Below are 24655 nucleotides of genomic sequence, written 5' to 3'. Positions count from 1 at the left end.
TAAAGGAAATGGCATTGATGCAGAAACGCATGCCACAAGGGATATTATCAAACTGGGGCAGAAATTTTCCTTCCATTTAGAAAATTTTCTGGAAGTCAGGTACCCCCAGCTGATAACATTTTACCCCCCAACAGGTAAGTAAATCAAGGAAGGTAGTCTTTGAAAGAAGAAGCTATGCAAAAACAAAACAAAAAAGGAATAAAAAAAAGGGGATAATAATAAAAAATGGGGAAGGTAGAAAAGGAAAAAAAATAAAGAAAAGGAACGTCATCCCCGTCTAAATAATCCCCAACAGTTTCGAGGGAAGACAACACAAGTAAGTAAATAATTCAAAAAAAAAGAGAAAGCGAAGGTTTCATTAATAGGAGACGCACTTCCTAGTTTGAAATCGTTAGAGTTCTACCCATAGGAGATGCATTTCCTCCTAAGTTCGTTTTAGTTGCACCCATAGGAGATGCATTTCCTCCTAAGTTTTAGTTTTACCCATAGGAGATGCATTTCCTCCTAAGATTGTTTTAGTTTCGCCTCATAGGAGATGCATTTCCTCCTAAGTTTACTTTCACCCATAGGAGATGCATTTCCTCCTAAGTTTATTTTACCCATAGGAGATGCATTTCCTCCTAGGTTTAGTTTTTACCCATAGGAGATGCATTTCCTCCTAAGTTTAGTTTCACCCATAGGAGATGCATTTCCTCCTAAGTTTAGTTTTTACCCATAGGAGATGCATTTCCTCCTAAGTAAACAAGACCTAGTAAGATGAACTTTCTCCTAGGATCAAAATCTTAGTCTGACGAATTTTTCTCCTAAGATAGAGACCTAGTCTGATGAACCTTCTCCTAGGATCAAAATCTTAGTCTGATGAATCTTTCTCCTAAGATACCAAAAAGCAAGACCTAGTCTGATGAACCTTCTCCTAGGATCAAAATCTTAGTCTGATGAATTTTTCTCCTAAGATAGAGACCTAGTCTTGACGAACCTTCTCCTAGGATCAAAATCTTAGTCTGATGAATCTTTCTCCTAAGATACCAAAAAGAAAAGACCTAGTCTGATGAACCTTCTCCTAGGATCAAAATCTTAGTCTGATGAATTTTTCTCCTAAGATAGAGACCTAGTCTGACGAACCTTCTCCTAGGATCAAAATCTTAGTCTGATGAATCTTTCTCCTAAGATACCAAAAAAGAAAAGACCTAGTCTGATGAACCTTCTCCTAGGATCAAAATCTTAGTCTGACGAATTTTTCTCCTAAGATAGAGACCTAGTCTGATGAACCTTCTCCTAGGATCAAAATCTTAGTCTGATGAATCTTTCTCCTAAGATACCAAAAAGAAAAGACCTAGTCTGATGAACCTTCTCCTAGGATCAAAATCTTAGTCTGACGAATTTTTCTCCTAAGATAGAGACCTAGTCTGATGAACCTTCTCCTAGGATCAAAATCTTAGTCTGATGAATCTTTCTCCTAAGATACCAAAAAGCAAGACCTAGTCTGATGAACCTTCTCCTAGGATCAAAATCTTAGTCTGATGAATTTTTCTCCTAAGATAGAGACCTAGTCTGACGACCCTTCTCCTAGGATCAAAATCTTAGTCTGACGAATCTTTCTCCTAAGATAACAAAAAGAAAAGACCTAGTCTGATGAACCTTCTCCTAGGATCAAAATCTTAGTCTGATGAATCTTTCTCCTAAGATAACAAAAAGAAAAGACCTAGTCTGATGAACCTTCTCCTAGGATCAAAATCTTAGTCTGACGAATTTTTCTCCTAAGATAGAGACCTAGTCTGACGAACCTTCTCCTAGGATCAAAATCTTAGTCTGATGAATCTTTCTCCTAAGATAACCAAAAAACAAAAAAACAAGACCTAGTCTGATGAACCTTCTCCTAGGATCAAAATCTTAGTCTGACGAATTTTTCTCCTAAGATAGAGACCTAGTCTGACGAACCTTCTCCTAGGATCAAAATCTTAGTCCGATGAATCTTTCTCCTAAGATGCTAAAAAAAACATTTTGAAAAAGAGTCATTTTCCTAAATCCAGGCGCCCACCTGTATAACGAGAGGAACACATTTCAGTTTTTACTTTCAAGTGTTGAAATTGGGAGCCTGCCCATAATAACAGAGGCATACATTCAGTTTTTACTTTCAAGTGTCGAAGCCAGAGCCCGCCCATAATAACAGAGGCATACATTCAGTTTTTACTTTCAAGTGTTGAAGTTGGGAGCCCGCCCATAATAACAGAGGCATACATTTCAGTCTTTACTTTTCAAGTGTTGAAATTGGGAGCCCGCCCATAATAACAGAGGAATACATTCAGTCTTTACTTTCAAGTGTTGAAATTGGGAGCCCGCCCATAGAACAGAGGCATACATTCCAGTCTTTAAATTTCTTGTCAGGCGCCCACCTACATAACGAGTGGAATACTTTTCAGTCTTTAAATTTCTTTTCAGGCGCCCACCTATATAACAAGAGGAATACCTTTTAGCCTTATACTGCAGATTTTGGAAATCAGTAACCCCACCAGAAGGTAGAAGGTTACAACAGGAATCCCCAGCTCCGGGAAGCAGAAGGCTACAACAAAAATCCCCAGCATTCAATCCCAGTTAGAAATAGTAAAAGCTCGCCTCAAGAACGCGAATCAATAGTCTGGGATGATCAACAGAAGCTGGTCACAAAAACAAAAAAACAAGAAGAAAAAAAAGAGAAAAAAAGAAAGAAAAGAACCCAAAATACGGAAGTGGAGAACAAATGTGGTCTGCTCAAGAACTAGCACCTACAACTAGCAAGTGTCAAGGTTCAAATCCAAAGTCTGTATGAAGCACCATTCAAGACTCAAGATCAAGTTTCAGAAGACTTAGAGATAGAAATCCTTGTAACTAGTAGCTGATAGGCTTAGTTAGTCTTTTTCAGTTTTCATTTTTGTTGTAATGACAGGACCGCGGACCGGAACCTCAACGGAACGGCACCTCGATCGGCTCTCCACCTCGGTACCCTCTACTATCTCTCCCATTCCTGAACTACACGTGGCCTGATTCCTGTATAACCAAGGATATGTATGCAACTCAGATACCAGGGCTCAGTCACATTCCCTCCCTTTCCTTAAGTGTAGTCCGTCCAAGTAATGGTCGGGTCAAAAACACGTCTAGTCGTTCTTTGTCGGAAAACTCTTCGTGTTTCCAGTCAAAGAGGGGCAGCTGTAAGCACGTGATTTTTGACCCTCCCCGGGAATTTTTACGTTCTTAGCTTAAATATTTAATTTAGGACTAATATAGCTATTTTGACTATTTTTACTTTATTTTTCTCGCAAAAGAAAAAATTACAAAAAAATATATATAAATTTTAGTTTATGTATCCCTCATAAACTTGAAAAAATCAAAAATTGCACTTTATTTTTGTACTTTATATAATTTCGAAAATTACAAAAAAATATAATTCTATTAAGGTTTTGTAGTCATTTTAATTTGGAAAAAATGCAAAAAATATTACTTTATATTTTATCTTTATATAAAAAACGAAAATTACAAAAAAAACAGTTTTATTAATATTTTTGTAGCTATTTTAAATCTTGAAAAATATTAAGAAAATAATAATATAGTTTTGTTTTAAATTAGTCTTATTTTAGTAGCTATTTTGCTTATATAGGACTAGTTAAGCAACGTCGTGTTCCTATTTCTCGGGTCCGGGCAAAAGAATAATATTCGGGTTCAAACTACCCGGTTTTAGGCCTAATTTTCGGACCTAGCCCATAATAAACCGAGTCCACGACACGTGGGGAACCCCACCACGCGTGGGGGACATATGCCTTGAACCCCACCACGCGTGGGGCTCATTTTTCTTGGCACACACGGACATTTTGCTGAACAAAAGGAGGACTTTGAAAGGATTTGAAGGGGGGACGGTGGAAAATTTTTGGAGGGAACTACTGTTCATCTTTCTTCTTCATAAAGAAGAAAGAAAGAAAAACCTACGGGGACCAACGAACAAGCTTAAAAAATTTTGGAGGGGAAAAATTGTATACTGTTCATCTTCTTCTTTTTCTTCAAAAGAAGATGAAGAAACCCTAACGATCCCTTCCCTCTGTCGACCCACTGTCGTAACCAAACAGGCCCGTCGCCTTCCCCGTCGTCACCACTCCGAACTTCCCCTACTCCGGACCTCCATAGCTTCTTCTTCCTCACCAAGAAAAACCTAGCAAGGAACCCTAATCCCTCGTCGTCCAGCCCCCTCTCAACGCCTGAACCCAACCACCGTCAAGCAGCAGAGCTGCTGCGTCGTCACTAACCACGTCCGTTATTGCCGCCCGCTGCAAGCTCCAGCTCCACCCAAACCGACATGCTGCTGCATCGCCATAACCAGCCTCACCCTCCTCGTCAACTAAACCACCCACCAGCTGCCTCACGACCACCAAACAAAACCAAAAAACCCAAACGCCATAACTACCAACCTTCGACGACCAAAACCCAGTCGCACCCCTCGTCGCAACCAACTCCACCCATCCCGTCCAGCTTCTTCGTCGTTACTGCCCGTCGTCACCCCCACGTCCAAACAACTGCTTGCAAAGTTCAGCCATGAACGACCCTTCCACCTTGCCATGACTGACCAAGAAAACACACATACGCACAAGCTGAAACCTAACAAAAACGTTCAAAAAAACAGCCCAGAAGTTCTGTCCGGGATGAGTTCCGTCGAGGTCCGGTACGTCGAGGTTGTTGTTGTCCATTTTTGGCGAGTTCGAGATGTTGAAACTCGACGTTTCTGTTAAACGTGAGTATTCATGTTATTTTTGTTGCCTCGGTGTGTTCTTTGCTTCCATGTCTTGTCTCGGTAAATTTGAGTAGTAGTAATATATTTGCCGTATTTTAAAGTTTATCTCGTCATGTTAGTTTATCACCAATTGTTAATGTTATGTTCTGTTATTAATTCTATATTTTCGTTTATCCCTAATTGTTAGATGTTTGTCATTTATTGTTAGATTATCAACTTATATTTCATTAAACAAGATTAAGAGGAAAAAGAATGATAGATTATAAATAGCGTCAAATTAGTGATTTGTAGCAATATTGTTGTTTGTATTTAATTAGATTAAAGGAACCGGGGGTGCATCTCATGTGACCCGGCTCCAATTTGGAACATAGTTAAATAGAACTTGTCGTAAACCACTAGTGCGTTACGTACAACATGGCTTGCAATATATTTTAATAACTTTGAATTAACTCTTTAAATAGATAAAAATAAAAATGTAGTAACTTTAAGTTTACCCTTTTTAAAAATAAAACGAAATAAAAATAAAAAATATAATAATAATAAAAATGAGACGAGCCTTGCCAAATAAAAGGGACAAATTGCGGGGCCCTCACAAAATATATGTATTAAATACTTAGATTCCGGGACGGGCCGTTTAGCAAATTTCGCGGCCCTACCTAAAAATAATAATGCGCTAGTTGCTTTAGGCGTGCCTTTAATAATGTTATCTCCCTAAACTCGGGTGCACATTTATGTGACCCAAATCCAAATCTCAACGGAGTCGAAATATGTTTCTAGTCACGGGCACATTGATTGTGGCGTGGCCCGAGATGCATTTCCATGACGTTGTAAATTCCTTTTAATGATAAATTGAGACGAGCCTCGAGAAACAAAAAATGTAGAAGCTGCGGGGCCCTCTAAATGCATATATATTAAAATACATAGAATCTGGGACATGCCGCTTAGTAAATTTTACGGCCTTCCCAAAATAACAATACGTTTAGTCGCTTTAGGCACGTATTTAATAATTGTATCTTCCTAAACACGGGTGCACATTTATGTGACCCAAATCTAAATCTCAACGGAGTCAAAGTGTGTCGACGACCACGGGTACATTGATTGTAACGCGGTCTGAGATACATTTTCACAACGTTGCAATTCTTGATAAAAATAATAGTAAATGATCAAAGCGGTTAAAAGATAAAAATTGCACATTGGTTCATAATTGTATAAAATCAGATAATCAAGCCGAATATAACAGTTGAGCGACCGTGCTAGAACCACGGAACTCGGGAATGCCTAACACCTTCTCCCGGGTTAACAGAATTCCTTATCCGGATTTCTGGTACGCAGACTGTAACATGGAGTCATTCTTTTGCTCGATTCAGGATTAAAATTGGTGACTTGGGACACCCTAAATCTCCCAAGTGGCGACTCTGAAATAAATAAAAAAATCCTGTTTCGATTGTCCTTTAATTGGAAAAAACTCCCTTGTACCCCCCCGCGGGTGTGGAAAAAGGAGGTGTGACAATGAGAAGAATGGGTTTTAATGAAGTATGGATAGATATCATATTCAGACATGTCTCTAGTAATTGGTATTCCTGGTAATAGACAAGGCTTCTTTCAGTCCAAGAGAGGACTTAGGCAAGGAGATCCCTTTTCTCCCTCCCTTTTTATAATTTGTGCTAAATTTCTTTCAATAAAATTACAAAAGGTTGCTATTCATAATGAGTTCATTAGATTCAGTATGAATAAGAGGGGACCTCAAATTAATCACTTAGCTTTTGTTGATGATATTATTCTTTCTTTTTTTCAGTGGATGCAGGAAATCATTGGAGTTACTAATGGAAGCCCTGACAACATATGAAAAAGTTTTAGGACAACTGGTGAATAAGAAAAAATCTTGTGTTGTTTTTGCACCAAATTCATCTTTAGATTCAATTCAGAGAATTAAGGAGATTACTGGAATGGAGCATAAGGAGTTTCCTATAAAATATCTTGGTTGCCCATTGTATGTTGGTAGGAAAAAAAAGCCATCTTCTCTGAGTTGGTCACTAAAGTGTTGCAGAAAATTTCAGGTTGGTATGCCCAATTTTTATCCACTGGTGGCAGAGCTATTCTGATAAGACATGTTTTGTTAGCCCTTCCAGTCCATCTTCTAGCAGCCATTTACCCTCATAAAGGAGTCTTGTACCAAATAGAAAGAATGTTGGCCAGGTTCTTCTGGGGAAATTCAGAAGGGAAGAAAAGACTTCATTGGGCTTCAGGGGACAAGCTTTGCATGCCATACTCTGAAGGAGGAGCTAATTTTAGGAAGTTGCAGGATATTTGTAACGCATTCACAACAAAGCAATGGTGGAATTTAAGGACTAGTGATTCTCTATGGAATAATTTCCTAATGATCAAATATTTTCAGAGATCACACCCTTTAATTAAGCAATGGTATTCTGGGAACTCACATTCCTGGAATGCTGTGTGCAAAATTAAAAGGGAAGTAGATACGCACATATTATGGAAGATTGGCAAAGGAGACATTGCATTTTGGTTTGACAATTGGACCAACTTAGGTCCATTGTGTAAATTTCTTCCATAAGGTAGCAATCCGAGGAACATTATGCTCTCTGATGTTATAGTTAATGATCAGTGGTGGTGGGGTGGTTGGGATTGTCTATTATCTTACCATGTTATGGGTACAATTGAAGTTATGCAGATTAGGTTGAGTCCCTCGGTTCAAGATACTCCTGTGTGGACTGCCAATGAGAAAGGAGTAGTCTCCGTAGCCTCAGCTTGGAATATATTCAGGAAAGTAAAAAGACAATCTTGGATTGATTCCAAGACATGGCAAAAACAGGTGCCCTTCAAGATGTGTTTTACTGTCTGGAGAGCATTGAGAGACAGATTGCTGACTGACGCTAGGGTTCTTAGGATGGATCTCTCTAGCACTTCTCGGTGTTGTTGTTGCATAAATCCTGTAAATGAAACTATAGATCATCTTTTTTGTTCGGGATCCTTTGCACAGAATATATGGAGGATTATATGTGGTGCTAAGGGAATTCCCTTTACAGGGGTGTCTTTTTCGAATATTACTAGTCAATTGGTGGAAAGCAAAGACAAAGAATCCTGTTGAAGCGTGCTTGATAAACTGTTTACCGATCGTCACAACATGAAAAATTTGGAAAGCTAGATGTGGAGTTAAATATGGCTCTGAATGACTCAATGTGAGGAGGACCATGTCCCTTATTTGTTTCTCCATTTCACAGATAGTTAACACCCAGTTCCCAAAATTCAATACCAAACCTATTTGGAGCAGCATCTGCCATCTATTCAACATTAATATTGGATTCAAGAAGACCGTCATTACCAAGTGGAACAAACCTCCAACATTTTTTGTGAAATTAAACTCAGATGGAAGCTGTAAGAATGTTTTATGTGGAGGAGGAGGAGGAGGAGTTATAAGGGACAATTTGGGATGCTTGATTGTTGCGTTCACTATTAATTTAGGCCCTGGAACTAGCAATTGGGTAGAAGCACAATCATCGTTGTTTGGCATCAAATGGTGTATTAACAATGGTTTACATTGTATCTTGGTAGAGACCGATTCAAAGCTATTGGTGGATTGCCTTAATGGGAACAATTGTGTCCCATGGAGGATTTCAGATGAGATTAATGAGCTTAGAAGTCTAAGGGAACAAACAGTTTTTAATTTGAATCACTGCTTCAGGGAAAACAACCAAGTTGCGGATAAATTAGCTTCTTTAAGCCACGAGTCTTTACAAAATCAACTGTTCCATAATTTTGATGAGCTACCAAGGCAGGTTAGGGGCATAATGAACATGGACAAATGGAGCTTACCTACTTTTCGAATTGTTGATAAAAGAAGAGCAGATATTACCTTTGAGCCACCATGAGTTTTAGATTCACGAATAGAATGTTATTTTTTATTTTTATTGGTATATTTTTGTTAGGGTTGGAAACTTTGTTTGTTAACTCGTACAAACTAAAGTATCCAATACCCATGAGTTTTCTTCTGCTCAACTCTCACAACATTGCATGTTCTATCTTTCATGTTAGATAAGGGTGTTTGTGGATTATACACTCCACCCTCAGACCAATGTACTCTGTTTTGGATGGATGAATAAGAAATGCCAGTTATTCCAAAAAAAAAGAGCAATGTGAGTACGTGGCTTGGAGCAAATCGTGACATTTTTCCTTACTCCACTGTTTGGACGGGGTCCTAGTTGGGTCGAGCACATCAGTCAGATTTTGACCAATATAGTTAGTCCCTCCGTCTGCCGGGGTCGTCTCTTGTCAGGCCCGGTAGACGGATTATGATTTTTCTCATCTAAGAGAAATTTGACTCTACCCCTTGGGTATGATTTTTAGATTCAAGTGATGCAACGACGTTCTTGAGATGCTCTTGGACTGTTGCGGTCGTTTAACTTGAAACGTCTTTCGTGGTTACCACCATTATGACACACATTCCCAGAGGATTGAACCGTTTCGTGCCCTATCAGTTTCGATTGGTGACTTTTGGATTTCGCGCTTGGAGAATTTATGTTTCTTATAAACAGAAAGAAGGTGTCATTCGATGGACACACTTCTCTGCCTTTACTTGAAGGAAAATTGTGAGTCATATTTTCTCCTGATACTTCAGATTTTTGACTTTCTCCGATTAACCAGGAATTTTTGCCTAGTCTCTTCCTCTTTCTTATATCTCTTTATTTAGTCAAATTGATCCAAATGGCTGGCAATTCTTCTCGTGCTGACCAACCTACCACTACTCTGGTGCTGGAAAGCGATGTTCTTGACACTAGAGGAGTAGAAGTGGTGGAAGATGAGAAGGTTCCGACGGCGGCTGAGATCTTGCCCCGCCCTGGGAGACAATGGACTAATTTCTACAGTCCCGCCGGGGAAGAGCCAGAACCTTCTCCTTCTGTTATAACTGCAGAGGGGATCGCTGAATTGAAGGCTAGGTGGGGAACCCCTCATCATATCGAAATGTTGCTGGCAGTGGGGGACGACATTGTCTACTTTGACCGCTCAGGATACTATGCGTTCTACGCCTACCCCTTCATTGTTGGGTAAACGCTCTCTCTCCCTCTCTTGGTGGTAGATTTTTGCCGCTTTTATGAGGTATGCCCGACTCAACTTACGCCATATCTATATAAATTGTTCCTCATGCTGCTCAAGTTTGTGGAGCTTGCTGGTTGGGAGATCACTTTGAGGCACATGCTCAATATCTTTGCTCATTAACTTATTCGTAGCACAATGATTCATATGCGCCACCGAGGGACGAAGAGTCTGGTCGTGAAGATGGACGACAGAGCCAATCGTCATTTCTGCGAAAATTACTTCTACGTGTGATCGATCACCTTGTGGCGGATCCTATAGGGTTCCCTGAGAATGGAACTTTGCACGTAAGTTTCTATACTTTTGGTCGGAATGATACTCGGCCACTTTCCTTCGGGCAGTACTTGAAATTTGTTCTTTTGTTTTTGTAGTCGCGAAACTACCCCTACACCTGTTGATGGTATCCGCGAGTGGGTGAATGCCATCCTTCCTCATACGGTGGAGGGGGGCGCACATGGTCATCCTTTTATGAGAAATATGGATGCAATCCCCTTACAGGTAAGTAATATCATTTTTGTTCTCTATTTTCCCTTCTTTTTTTTTACTTTGTTTCTTATGTGATGTTCGTCGATGCCAGGGAGAGTGCAGAGAGCGAGGGCTCCTCCACTAGCTTTTCGTCAACCTACCTCGCCCGCTCGCCCTACCTCAGTATCTACTGCCCGACCTTCGTCGAGTGCCACTTCATTTGAATCTACGGATGCAGCCGTATGTGCAGAGGCTACCCCTCGACCTGAGATTCCGACCCCTGTCACCTCCCTAGCAGGGGAGTCTTCCCGTGCCAAAGAAGGGGAGAGGCCATCAAAGGGGCAGCGAGTGGAGTCCGAAACGGCTCCTTTAACCGTGATACATTTAGAGGAAGACCCTCCCTTGACGGGACCTAAGGCGGGAGTTGATGACATTCCGCCTATAGAGACAGCGCCAACCGTTATGTCTGCCCCATCAATAGAGATCCCTGCCGTTATGATTAATCAGCAACCTGTCGTGATGGGGGTCAGACTTTTGAGGCCGTTGTTACTACTATGCTTTCCTTCGTCCTCGGTACCTGGTCGTGCTTCCTCCTCGGCCGTAGAAAAGGGAAAGGGTGTCATGGTCGACGACTACGAATCTGAGTCTGATCTTGATCCTGATAACGTTAGGATGTTTGAAGAGGGTCTTACCCATTCGGTAGTTCATGCAGGAGGCCTGACCCGTATTCTCCAGATCTCATCGGATATCAACCTTCTGGAGATACGGAGGACCTGGTGCCGCAGTTTGACCTCTTGTGTTCTGCTGCCAAGAGCGAGGCTCTTTGGAATGTTCCTGATATTGATTTGATGCATGAAGTGGCCGCTATGGCTTGATTTGGTGTACGTTTTCACTTTTCTCTTATGTTCCTTTCGTTTTTCTTGATGATCTGACCTTAGCCTGTCTTTTGTTTTTCAGACGTATATGTTGGAGATTGAAAGCGCTCGTAGGGATGATACTTGGTCCAAGATTTTCCTGACGATACTGGAGAAATATAGGCGCTATCGCGATAAGTGTCGTGAGATGCACGAGCGATTGAAGGCAAACCCTGATGCTCGATCCCTCAGTGAGGAATTATAGAAGAGGGACCAGAAATTTATGGAGGCTATTCGCAGAAGTAGCGTACTCGAGCAGCAACTTCGTATAAAGGACAAAGAGCTTGAGTTGGACAAATGGGTTGCTGCAGAGTGCGAATACCTTCAGGAGAAGCTGAGGTCGGTGTAATCTAAGATGGATCAGAATCTTATCAGGGTCGAGACGATGAGCGCGGAGTGGATGGGAAAGTTGACCGAGTTGGAGAGAAAGGTTGTCGGGTTGGAAAATATCGAGAATGCTTGGTCATCGGCTTTGGCGAGGGCGGTGGCTTTAGAGAACACCATCTGTGTCCTCCAATCCGAGCAAGAATCGGGGAGGGCGATGACCACACTAATGGAAGAGAGGCTTGAGAAGCGTATTGGTGAGATCGACCGGGAGGCCTCGACCTTAGGGGACCGGGAGACATCGACCTTAGGGGACCGGGTCGCTGCTCTTGAGGTCGAAAAGGAGAAACTGTTGGCTCAAGTCGGATCTTCCTCTGCTGCTGTTACCCGTCATTTGCATGAGCTTTGGGTTTATGCTGAAGCCCAATGGGATATCTACAAGAGTTTGTGTGAGGCGGGCAGTGTTCCCGAGGTTGCATATGAAGGAGCACGGACGAAGGCACGAGAAGCTCGTGTTAACTGTAGATATGGCCTTGCGACACCGAAGGCCGATGGGGGTGGTGATGATGAAGGACTTCCTAGAGATGGTGGTGAGGAGGGTGGCGGTGATGACGCCAAGTGAAAAGAACAACTGTCTTTGTTCGTTTTCTTTTTTTTTTTATTGGTTGCTTATTGCTTTTTCTTGGACTCTGTTGGTTTAACCGTGTGTAATCTATGGCTGTTTACGCAGTAGTTTCGTATAGAATGTTTTATTGTTGCACGCCTCCTGTATTTCTTTCCCTTTTTTTGTTTTTCATAACTCTTGTGCAAAGAAGTAGATCTGTGTGTGGCGAGTTCCCGATTCTTAGGGAATTTAGCATCACATGGATTGAGTAGGGTTTTCGATGGTGGTTATAGCTGTTGGGGCGATACTTTCGAACTTGTGTCGAAGTACCGTCCTATCGCAGTTCGGATGGCGTCGAATGCTTTTTCTAATAACATCCTTAGCCGTAGGGATGTTACTTTCGATTTTATATCGAAATATTATCCCGCCGCGTGTCCCAGTTTTATTTTCCACCCTTTTTCATTTAAAATGGCCCTTGACCCCGGGGATGTTTCGAACTTTCGACGAAATACTACTCAGTTGTCGTTCGATCGAGGTCGAACTCTTTTCTTTGGCGATGGCCCTTGGCCTTAAGGGTGTTATTTCGAACTTTCATCGAAATATTAACCCATCTTCATTCGATTGAGGTCGAACTTTTTTTTTTGGCGAAGGCACTTGGACTTGAGAGTGTTATTTCAAACTTTTATTGAAATATTAACCCGTCGCTTGTTCGATCGAGGTCGAATTCTTCTCTTCGGCGATGGCCCTTGGCCTTAGGGTGTTATTTCGAGTTTTCGTCAAAATAATAACCCGTCGTTGTTCGATCGAGGTCGAACTCTTCGATGGCCCTTGGCCTTAAGGGTGTTATTTCGAACTTTCATCGAAATATTAACCCGTCGTTGTTCGTTCGAGGTTGAACTCTTTTCTTTGGCGATGGCCCTTGTCCTTAAGGGTGTTATTTCGAACTTTCGTCGAAATATTAACCCATCATCATTCGATCGAGGTCGAACTTTTTTCTTTTTGGCAAAGGCACTTGGCCTTGAGGGTGTTATTTCGAACTTTCGTCGAAATATTAACCCGTCGCTTGTCCGATCGAGGTCGAATTCTTCTATTCGGCGATGGCCCTTGGTTTTAGGGTGTTATTTCGAGCTTTCATCAAAATACTAACCTATCGTTGTTCGATCGAGGCTGAACTCTTCTTTTCTTTTTGGCGAAGGCCCTTGGCCTTAACTCTTCTTTCGTCGAAATATTAACCCGTCGTCGTTCGATCGAGGTCGAACTCTTCTTTTCTATTTGGCGAAAGCCCTTGGCCTTAAGGGTGTTATTTCGATCTTTCGTCAAAATACTAACCCGTTGTTGTTCGATCGAGGTTGAACTCTTCTTTTCGATAAAGGCCCTTGGCCTTAAGAGTGTTATTTCGAACTTTCGTTAAAATATTATCTCGTCGTCGTTCGATCGAGGTTGAACTCTTCTCCTTGGCGATGGCCCTTGGCCTTAAGGGTGTTATTTCGAACTTTCGCTGAAATATTAACCCGTCGTCATTCAATCGAGGTCGAACTCTTCTTTTCGGCGATGGCCCTTGGCCTTAAGGGTGTTATTTCGAACTTTCGTCGAAATATTAGCTCGTCGTCGTTCGATCGAGGTTGAACTCTTCTTTTCTTTTTGGCGAAGGCCCTTGGCCTTAAGGGTGTTATTTCGAGATTTCGTCAAAATACTGACCCGCCATCGTTCGATCGAGGTCGAACTCTTCTTTTCGGTGATGGCCCTTGGCCTTAAGGGTGTTATTTCGAACTTTCATTGAAATATTATCCCGTCGTCATTCGATTGAGGTCGAACTCTTCTCCTTGGTGATGGACCTTGGCCTTAAGGATGTTATTTCAAACTTTCGTCGAAATATTAACCCGTCATCGTTCGATCGAGGTCGAACTCTTCTTTTCTTTTTGGCTAAGGCCCTTGGCCTTAAGGGTGTTATTTTGAGCTTTCGTCGAAATACTAAGCCGTCATCGTTCGATCGAGGTCGAACTCTTTTTTTTGGCGATGGCCCTTGGCCTTAAGGGTGTTATTTTGAACTTTCGTCAAAATATTAGCCCATCGTCATTCGATCGAGGCCGAACTTTTTTTTCCAGCAATGGACCTTGGCCTTAAGGGTGTTATTTCGAACTTTCGTCGAAATATTAACTTGTCGTCGTTCAATCGAGGTCGAACTCTTCTTTTCTTTTTGGCGAAGGCCCTTGGCCTTAAGAATGTTATTTTGAACTTTCGTCGAAATATTAACCCGTCATTGCTCCCTTTTTTTGGGAGTTGGGTATCCTCTGGTGAGTCCCAATTCTTTTGGAGAGTCGGGTCGTCAAGTGGGCAATATTTCGGTTGTTTTGTAGTAATTTCTCATTTTTTAGTTGAGACGTTTCTTTTCTCGCTTGCCCGCGCGGCGCTCGCGTTCCCGTTTGAGTGAACATCAGAAGGTTGGCCAACATGATATTCTCTTTCCCCCGATTAGAGAGGTTGTTGGATGAGGGTGGATCTGTAGCGTTGCTATCAGTTTTCTTGGTGTTTCGATGGCTGATGGGGCGGTGGCTTCTGAATTCGGCAGTCGTATTCAGCTCTTTCCCCTCCTTATTCGTGCCTTGGCCCTGCGCGGTTTTGGGTTTGCTTTGGCTGGTTCCTGGGCTACCCGGCGTACGGGGGAGGATGCTAGTTGTAGCTTCCGTTTGCGTGTAGCATCATGATCTGGGTTGACATGTGAGGTTTACTTACCGCTCTTTTGGTGGGTGATCATGTTTACGGCTTTTGATCTGGAAGAGACTAGGAAATTTCACTAAGAAATCCCCACAGACGAAACCAAATTGTTTGACCAAAAGATATCGAGACCTTTTTGATTAAATCAATTAATGAAGATGAAGAGGTAAATTTTAGTCAAACATAGTAAACTCCAGATCTATAAGCAAATCAGAAAATGATGCATAAGATGAAATAGGGGCGATCAATCTTATTGAGGTTTTTCATTTCTTTTCTCACTAATTGATGGACATGACTGTTTTACATAATCAATGGAAGATTACTTTGTCTTCTTTTTGCTAAGAAGATTAAAGAGGAGAGGAAAGAGAGAGAAAAAGCCCCCCTTTTCTAGGAAGGTTCCCTCCCTATATATAGTCATGGAGTTCTTACTATGTTTTTGGGTCAAAGCACCTTCATACCACGTCCATTTTCGCCATTCCCTGAGTATTGTTATTCGACTTAGCGAGCACCGTGAGTACGTGGCTTGGAGCAAATCGTGGCCTTTTTCCTTACCCCATTGTTTGGACGAGGTCCTAGTTGGGCCGAGCACAACGATCAGATTTTGACCAATACAGTGATTTCAAACTGTACAATTAAGAGTGCGCATAGTTTGGACAAACCCGAAATCCAAACCGAAATTTGAATTTTTTGAATTTTTAGTTTGGATTTTAGGATTACGCATAATTTTTGATTTAATTTTTAAAAATTTAGGATTTTGGATTGTATATTGGATTTGGTACTTCGAATTTTTGGATTTTCGAAAATCTAAATTATTTATAATTTATATTTAGTCCATTATCCATGTGACACTAGTAATAAGTTCAATACCATACCCAATAGATATTATCTCATATATTCAATATTAATTACTAAGTTACTATCAGAATACTTTCTATTTGAACATAGTTTTACTATTGCTACTTCTTAGGGGCCGTATTAATGTCTCTGCTGCATTTCTTTGATAATTATTTTATTACGTGAATACTATATTTGGATGATTGTAGTAAGAATGAGTAACTTTTCAGACAATTTAATATGAGTACTTTATTTGAGTATTCATTTTTATTTAAAAAAAACATCTCAACTTACTTTTAGTTTTGCTCTTACTTTTGAAATTTAATAATGTACTCTTATAACATTAGGACAAGATAAGCGGTTTACGTCATACTCTTAGCTAGCCTTTGGCCAGAGATTCCCAAATTTGTTTTGAAAAATTTAATTTAGGTGAAGTTTGATTTGAAGATAAAAATGTGTTTGGACATACGTTTTCAAAACATATTTCCCAACTTTATTTTGAAAAAACATGTATTCCCAAGTTTTGGGATTTTGGCCCAAAATAAGCAATTGGGGGTGATTTTGGGATTTGAGATTTTTCCAAAATGTGGGCAAAATTTATGGCCAAACATGAGTTTGCCAAATAAATCTCAAATTTATTTTGGCAAAACTCATGGCCAAACGGGTCCTTAGGGTATAGTTTTTTTCCGGATTTTCTTAAATGCGAGATATTTTGTCCATGAAACTGTCTTTTTTTATAGTAGAAATTTTATCTTAAATTTCAAAAGAAAACTTGTTACGTAGACCTTGGTGGTCCTGATATCCGAAGTTATATATTCTCCACTATATGGATATTTCTCTGTCAAAACTCAAAAGTGGGGTTTAACATTCCGTATTCCAAATATTTGGGCATAGAATAACTCAAAAATTTTGTTATTTTTAAGCAGTAGTTTTCCTTTGAATTTTAGTTGGAAATTTCGTCAGATGTCCGTTTCCCACCATACAGGGAAATATTTTGATTGGGACTCGAAAATTCTGTTGAAACTGGCAAGACTCATATTATAATTGAACTGTTTATAGCCACTGTTTGGCCGAGATTGAACAGTTCTTTTTGAAAAAGGGAAGATAAAAATAGTACTCCCATTTTAATCTATGTGAACATATTTGACTGAGCACGAAATTTAAAAAAATAGAGAAAACTTTTGAGTTTGTGTAAAATAAAGCACATATATTTTGTGTGGCTATAAATCATTGCATAAAGGTAAATTGTTTCCAAATAGACAAAAAAATTATTCTTTTTTGCACGAACTAAAAAGGAAATAGGTTCACATAAATTGAAACGGAGAGAGTAGTTGAGGGTACTGATACAGATCTTTTTATAGTTTCCCATACATCTGAAAAGGCTTTCTTTAAATAAGTAAATAATTAATTATCTTATCAATAGAATGGTCAGGTTATATTCTATTTGGAGGTAGGTCAAAAGCGTATTCCAATTACTGTCTATAATAATGTATAGATTGGTCACATATGTTATGCCAAATCTTTGAGGATTTATTGTTTTTTCCCACTTACATTTCTTTAATCAATTCTTTATCCAGGAGAGATATCAACTACCTAGGTTGAACTGATTTTGGAAGGATCAAAATTGGTTGAGTCAATAAATAAACGGGTCAAGTTACTTGGACTGAGATGGATTAGTTTAAGATTAGCTAAAATTTGGGTTATAACTTAATTCGTCCAGTTCTTACCGAGCTTTAATTAATGTGCTTTGTTTTCTTATTAATTATTTAATTATCAAATAAGACTTTCTCCTTTTGTTATGGTCATATATAACATATCAAATAAAAAAGAATTATTTTAAAGATATTTTAACAAAGTTATTCATGGATCAATTTGAGTTAAAATCAGCTCAACTTTAGATGGGTCGATATGAGCTAAGTTAAGATGGGTTGAGTTCAACAAATAAGCGGGGGACCGGCTCAACCTTAGGGTGGGTTGAGTGAGTTAAATGAATTTGAACTCAAATTGCCACCCCTACCCATACAATATGGAAATGACACCAGGTAGCCACTTTTAAGCATGTTGTTTAAAATATATCCACAGTTTACAATATATTTAATGATTAGTCAATTTTTCTTAAACTTTAGGACACTGCTGAAAGTACAAGGGGGTGAGATTGTAACCAAATTAAAAACTTAGTCGACTTAAGAGGGAATAAGTTGACTCAACTGTTTCAACAGGTTTGATTTGCAGCAGAAATAGAAGAATTTAAAGGTTGAGAACACAAGAGTTTTATACTGGTTCAGTATCGGTATTGTACCTACATCCAGTTCTCTTGGGTCACAAGGATTCTCTTAGATCTTTAATAATTTGTTACAATAGTAGTGGTTTTTGGAACGTTCACCACCAACGATTTTCAGCAACAATGTTTCTCTAAACTTCACACAACTCTAGATTTATTTTCTAACACTTCTTATCTTTTGAGACACTTGCAAACTCAAGAATACAGTATTTGTGCCAAGAACTAGAAAGGTATAGAAACAATGATAAGTTGCGTAGTCTTTTTCTTGAGTCTGCCAGCCTTCTTATATGAGAGTCTTGAGATCATGCAAACTTCTTTTTGAGCTAGCCGTTGCAGATTGACCATTGATTTAGACACAAAGTAGTCTAAGAGTTTTGAACCAAGGGTTGCCTTAGAATCCTGCTCAAAAGATGGGTTGGATTCAATGATTTCCTTCTTTTCCGCATTCATAATCAAGGGAGTGATTTGTGGCTTGACTTGATTGATCAATCTTCAGAATCTTCATATTTCTTTTACCAAATTGATCCTTGAAGTAAGAGTTGTCTTCTTATAACAGCTGCACTTGATCTTGTTTCCTTTTTTATGGCCGTGACATCTTGATTTCCTTTGGATCCCTTTGATTTAGCATTGTCATCCTAATTTCCCGCAATCAAGTAGATTAGATTATATTTACACTATTGTCATCATTAAAACTTAGGTGTAATAATCTTCCCATTTTTATGATGACAATCAAAAAGAGTAACAAAGCACACTTTCTTTTCATGTACTTAAACTGTGATGTGATATGATGCTGCTGTTCCCCATGAGTTGTTGCTCTACTCTGCTTTACTACTACTCCCCCTGAGTTGTTGCTCTGCTATGTTTTACTCTCATATTTCTCACCCTTTGACATCAATCAAAGAGTAAGAAGAAAGTACATAATATATTAGGTAATGAACATAGCAGTTAGGGTAGCAGGACTATGCCTTCAGCGCACATAGTGATGGTTCTTACAGACTAAAGCAAAAGCAATTAACAAATAATAGCAAAAGAAATTATTTTAAATATACACACAAATAACGACCTCCCTGTTCTTGTCCACCTGTTCTTTCATTTCAGTGAGCGTGGTTTTTACCCTATCTAGTCCTTGCTGAATTTGTTGTAAGTTGTTGGTAGCAGTCGACTGAGCCTCTATTGGTTCAGTGGTTGGCTCAACTTGTAGTGGAAAACTTCCAATCTTGACATGTCTGACTCATCTATATTCACTTAAGGTGTATCCCATCATAGCAAAGGTTGTCTTATCATAGGTTCTTGAAATATACTTGGGAGAGAAGGGTGTCAGATCAACCTTAATGACTTCAAGAATATGTGAGATAAACAGACTATAAGGTAAACAAGTGCATGAAAATATATGTCCCTGTTACTTTCAAGCACATACCGATGGATCCACACAAACCAGTCAAGCCTTTTGTTGTTCACAAGACAATATAGAACAAAGAAATCTGATGTCGCCCAAACTCACACTACAAGTATAGGTTGTGAGGCGGTCAAAGAAATAATAAAAATCCAATGCAAGTAGGGGTCGAATCCACAAGGAGTTAGAATTGGGATTAGGTATATATTTAGTGTAATTGTATGATGTTCCTCAAATTAAACTTCCACATTCTTGTTTGTTATTTCTACTTCTACTTTAAGCTATTGATTGGAATTATAAAACTAGAAGACAATATTTTTGGTTTTGGTTGTTTTTCAAATGATAAAGATCTATGGCCGTGACTTCCACCTAGGTGGTTACCTAAGGGATTGTAAACTCTAGGACAAGTTTGATTGGTCGGAGTTGTAATATAGAAATCACACGCAATTACTCACTCTATACCTCTCGGTAGTTTGAGTGATTTTCCCAATGTGACCTTTTCAAGTCCAAATGAATATTGCACAAAATAAGTGATATATGCTCAAGTCAAGTCTTACTATCTCTAGATTTGACCCTTTAATTGGGACTATCAATTTCTTGTTAGCCAAGTTTTCCTAAACTTAGTCTCTCTTTCTCAAGTAGAGACTAAGTTGATTAGGCATGAATCAATATTTGCAACCATTAATTCTTTAATTCAAGCAAGAACTAGGCTAAATATCACTAACAAGCCTAAATCAAACACCCATTAAGTACCCACACTAGGGCTGGGCCACAACCCTAGCTAAAAATTTAGCTACTCATGAAAAATGAAGAAATTACAGAAAAAATTAAGATAGAATGCATAATAATTGATTAAGGAAAGAAAATATGATGTTTAGAAGCTAATCTAGTACAATATTACTCAAAACAGTAAAGAAAAATGGCTTAGGTACTCTACCCTGATACAACTTACCCTAAAAATAACAAAAAGATCTATTTATACTAAGCTGAAAATATATGACAAAATTGCCCCTAATGGAGGTTGTGCGGCCGCACAATTATGTGTGTGGTCCTCACAATGAGACTTGGCTTGACAGGTTCCAGTTCTGCAGCACAATTCTGGATTGCGGCCGCACTCCTTCAACTTCTGCGAACCGCACATTTATGAGTGTGGCTGCACTCTTGCTTCTGCAGTTGCACAATTATAGTGCGGTATGCATTCCTTGGTCTTGGCTTTGACTGTGTGAGACTTCTGCGGACCGCATAAAAATGAGTGCGGTCGCGCTCTTGATTATGCGGCCGCACAAAATGGTGCGGTCCGTATTTTTTCTTGAACTTGAAATCCCATCTCTCTGATCTTTGTCTTCCGCGGCTGCACCAGAATTGTGCGGTCCGCACTTTGCATGTAATTTCTTGTCACAAGTCTTCTTCATGATCTGCGGCCGCACTCAATATTATGCGGTCCACACAGTGCCTTTTTTGCTTTGTTTCTGTCCTTATCCAAAATTACTCCTTCTTGAGTTGATTTCATCTTTTTAGCTCATGTTCTAACACTCCTGCAAGCAAGCACATTTTATTAGTTTTTGGGAATACCTTTAAGCAATTTTGAGCTAAAACGAAAGTAAAAAAGTGCAAATAAGTAGTCAAAATCCCTACTTATCAATATCCCTAGTAGTTAAAGCAATGAAAGACCCAGTCCTAGGAAGGAGAGTAGTAAAAATCATGTGAGCTAACACGCGATATTCAAACTTAATACTTTTAGGCCCAATGTCTGGGGGTTTTCAGATAGAAAAGCTTTTGCTTCTTCTAAGGACACTTCAAAATCTTTTGACCAAGAGTTTTGAACAAAAATATCATACCCATGAAACTTAGCAGATAAAATTTTCTCAAATTGATAAGCATCAAGAACAATATGAGTACCTAGGACCATTGACCCCAAGTCATCTTTGTCATTAACAAACAAATTTTCATAAAACATCCTCACAAATTCTTCATACACAGAATTTCCAACAGTATCAAGTAGAGGAGAAATGTGTTGAAAATCAAAAATTTAAATCACATTATAATGAATATGTTTCATAAGATAGAGACTTACAAATCATCCCTAAGCAATATATTTAGACTTATAAGACTAAAACCTCGATTTCTCAGTTGGTCCGTAGAAGTTCAATTTATCCTTTGGCCCAAAATCAAGCTTTCCACTTTTCCTTTCTTTGTATGCATTTTTTGGGGTTTGATCCATGGGTCTTTTTCCCATTTTGTTCTGGCTTAGAGTAAGATCCTCCGATGAGTCACTACTCTCATTATCAATTTTGAGAGGGTCTAACTCAAGAGATGATTCAAGGTTGATGATTTCTTTATGGTTTTGGGATTTTTGGAATCCGTCTGCTTAGTCTTGTGGCAGTAGAGGATGAGAAGTTTCTCTTATCCATGGTATATAAGTTAGTGAAAAGTGATGAAGAAAGGGAGAAGAGGGGGAAGGGGTACTTAACTAGGCTCGGAAGATTGAAGGGTTGCATCAGTTAGAGGAAGGGTTATGTTCAGGTTGAAGTGATACTTATGAGGAGTTGCTTCGGCGGCACCAATGGAAGGTAATAATTGCACTCATATAAAATTAATAAAACCCATCAATTAATTAAACTCAAAAAGTAAGTAAAATATTTTGAAAATATACAAAAGATTTTTATGCCATAGGCATAACACCGATCTTTTTATGCAGTAGACAAAATCATTCTTCCAAAAGAGGTTTTGTAAAAATATCAGCAAGTTGAGACCCAGTGCTAATGAATTTTAACATAATATTACCTTTAGCAACATTATCACGAATAAAATGATTCTTAATTTCTATATGCTATGCCCTGGAATGATGCACAAATTTTTTTGATAGACATATAGCATTTGTGTTATAACAAAAAATAGAAGTAGAAGTAAGATTTAAATCATAATCAAGAAGTTGATGCATAATTCAAAGAATTTGAGTGCAACAACTTCCAACAACTAAATACTCTGCCTCATTAGTTGACAAGACAACACAATTTTGTTTCTTACTATGCCAGGAAATTAGAGCATTTCCTAGTAGTTGGCACGTGCCATTAGTGCTTTTCCTGTCAGTCCTATCACATGCAAAATCTGTATCTGAAAAACGTTTTAAATCAAAATTGTTAGAGTGAACATACCATAAGCCTAATTTAGTGGTCCCAATGAGGTATCTAACGATACATTTAACTGCAGTCAAATGAGATTCTTTTGGAGCCGACTGAAATATTGCACACTTACAAACACTGAACATTATATTTGGTCGACTAGCCGTGAGATATAGTAAGGATCCAATCATTCTCCTATATATAGTTTCATCCACACTTTTTCCATTTTTGTCCTCTTCAAAAGTTGTTGATGGACTCATTGGAGTTCCATTGGGTTTTGTATTCTCCATCCCAAACCTTTTTATGAGTTTCTTGGTGTACTTGGTTTGGCTAATGAAGATTCCTTCGGATGATTGCTTGATTTGTAATCCAAGAAAGAAAATCAGCTCTCCCATAATGCTCATTTCGAATTCTCCTTTCATAATATGAGAAAATTCTTCACATAATACAGAGGTAGAACTTCCAATAATAATATCGCCTATATTTGAGTAATAAGATTACTTGAATTTGAACGCTTAATAAATAGAGTTGTATTGATATTACCTCGTTTAAAGCCATGATTTAATATAAAAGAGCTTAGTCTTTCATACCAAGCTCAGGGGGTTTGTTTGAGTCCGTATAGAGCTTTTGACAACGCGAAGACATGGTTTGGGAGACTGTTGTTTACAAACTCAGGAGGTTGTTTACGTAAACTTCTTTAGAGATATATCCATTTAAGAAGGCTGTTTTTACATCCATTTGAAATAGTCTGAATCCTTTATGAGCAGCAAGGGCAAGTAGTATTCAAATGGATTCTAATCTTGCCACAAGAGCAAATGTTTCATCGTAGTTGATTCCTTCTTGTTGTGAGTAACCCTGGGCGACTAGCCTTGCTTTGTTATGAACTACTTGACCAGATTCATTCAGCTTATTTCTAAAAACCCATTTAGTTCCTACGATAAATGCATTAGATGGTTTTGGAACTAAGTCTCACACCTTATTCCTTTCAAATTGATAAAGTTCATCTTTCATGGCTTTGACCCAGTAGTCATATTTGAGAGATTCATCAACCTTTTTGTCTCAAGTTGTGATATTAAGGCCACGTGAGAGTTGAGCTTTAGAGATCTTCTAGTAGTAATGCCTTCCTGTAGATTTCTGATGATGAACTTGTAGGGATATTCAGGTTCACTATTCCATTCATTTGGGACAGCTGTGGCTGGCTCCTTTTCCAATGTAGTTGATTGTTCCACAGAAGATGGTTCTTGAATTTTCATGTGCTCCTTAGTTGACTGATTTTGCTGATTAGTCGCCTCATCGTGACAGTCTTTTTCTATAACAACAGACTTTGGGTTCATGAAAATTTTCTCATTTTCATGAAGTTTTTCATTCCTTAAGCGAGGGTTAGTATCCACAAAAACAACATAAATATGGATTCCTCAATAGATAAGGTTCTTTTATTAAACACTGAATATGCTCTACTTGAGGGAGAATATCCAAGAAAAATACCTTTATCTCTTTTTGAATCAAACTTACCAAGGTTGTCCTTTCCATTATTGTGAATGAAGCATTTGTAGCCAAATAGATAAAAATAACTGATCTTGGGTATCTTACCATTCCATAGATCATATGGGGTCTTTTTAAGAATGGGTTGAATCAGGCATCTGTTAATGATACGACATGCAATGCTTACAACTTCTACCCAGAAGTGGTGTGGGAGAGAGTTTTTCACAATCACAGTTATTGCCATGTCTTGCAAGGTTCTGTTTTTACGTTCTAGCACTCCATTTTTTGTTGAGGTGATTTTGGAGAAGATAAATTGTGAGAAATTCCTTAATCATTGTACAAGTTTTTAAAGGCTCTGCTTCGGACTCTCCTCCATGGTCACTTCTTATAGCAGAAATGTAATATCCATTTTCACGTTGTACCTTCTTACAACAGACTTCAAAAATTCTTAGTTCTTCATCTTTATGACTTAGAAAAATAACCCAGGTAAAACGAGAAAAATCATTTACTATAACAAAAATATATTTTCTACCACTAATGCTAGCAGTTCTAGTTGGACAAAAAGATCCATATGCAAGAGTTGTAGAGGTTTTGTAGTAGAAACAATGTTTTTGATTTTAAAAGATGAATGAGTTTGTTTTCCTAATTGACATGTATCA

The 24655-nt window shown here is 38.9% G+C and overlaps 2 protein-coding genes across 2 annotated transcripts; both read left to right on the top strand.

The window, feature by feature from the left end:
* The first annotated feature begins 6262 nt into the window (after positions 1 to 6262).
* LOC142177527 (uncharacterized) lies at positions 6263 to 7325 on the top strand. The gene is made up of 3 exons (XM_075246530.1): positions 6263 to 6336; positions 6549 to 6751; positions 6811 to 7325. Exons 1-3 carry the CDS (start codon positions 6263 to 6265, stop codon positions 7323 to 7325), a joined length of 792 nt encoding a protein of 263 aa, XP_075102631.1.
* Positions 7326 to 7346: 21 nt separating this feature from the next.
* Positions 7347 to 7859, top strand: LOC142177525 (uncharacterized). Its single transcript, XM_075246525.1, has one exon. It carries the CDS (start codon positions 7347 to 7349, stop codon positions 7857 to 7859), a length of 513 nt encoding a protein of 170 aa, XP_075102626.1.
* Positions 7860 to 24655: the final 16796 nt, after the last annotated feature.

Source organism: Nicotiana tabacum, chromosome 3 (genome assembly GCF_000715075.1).
Source record: "Nicotiana tabacum cultivar K326 chromosome 3, ASM71507v2, whole genome shotgun sequence".
NCBI classification, from domain to species: Eukaryota; Viridiplantae; Streptophyta; class Magnoliopsida; order Solanales; family Solanaceae; genus Nicotiana; species Nicotiana tabacum.
Note: the sequence above shows the minus strand (reverse complement) of the source record. Positions and strands in the feature narration are given on the sequence as shown.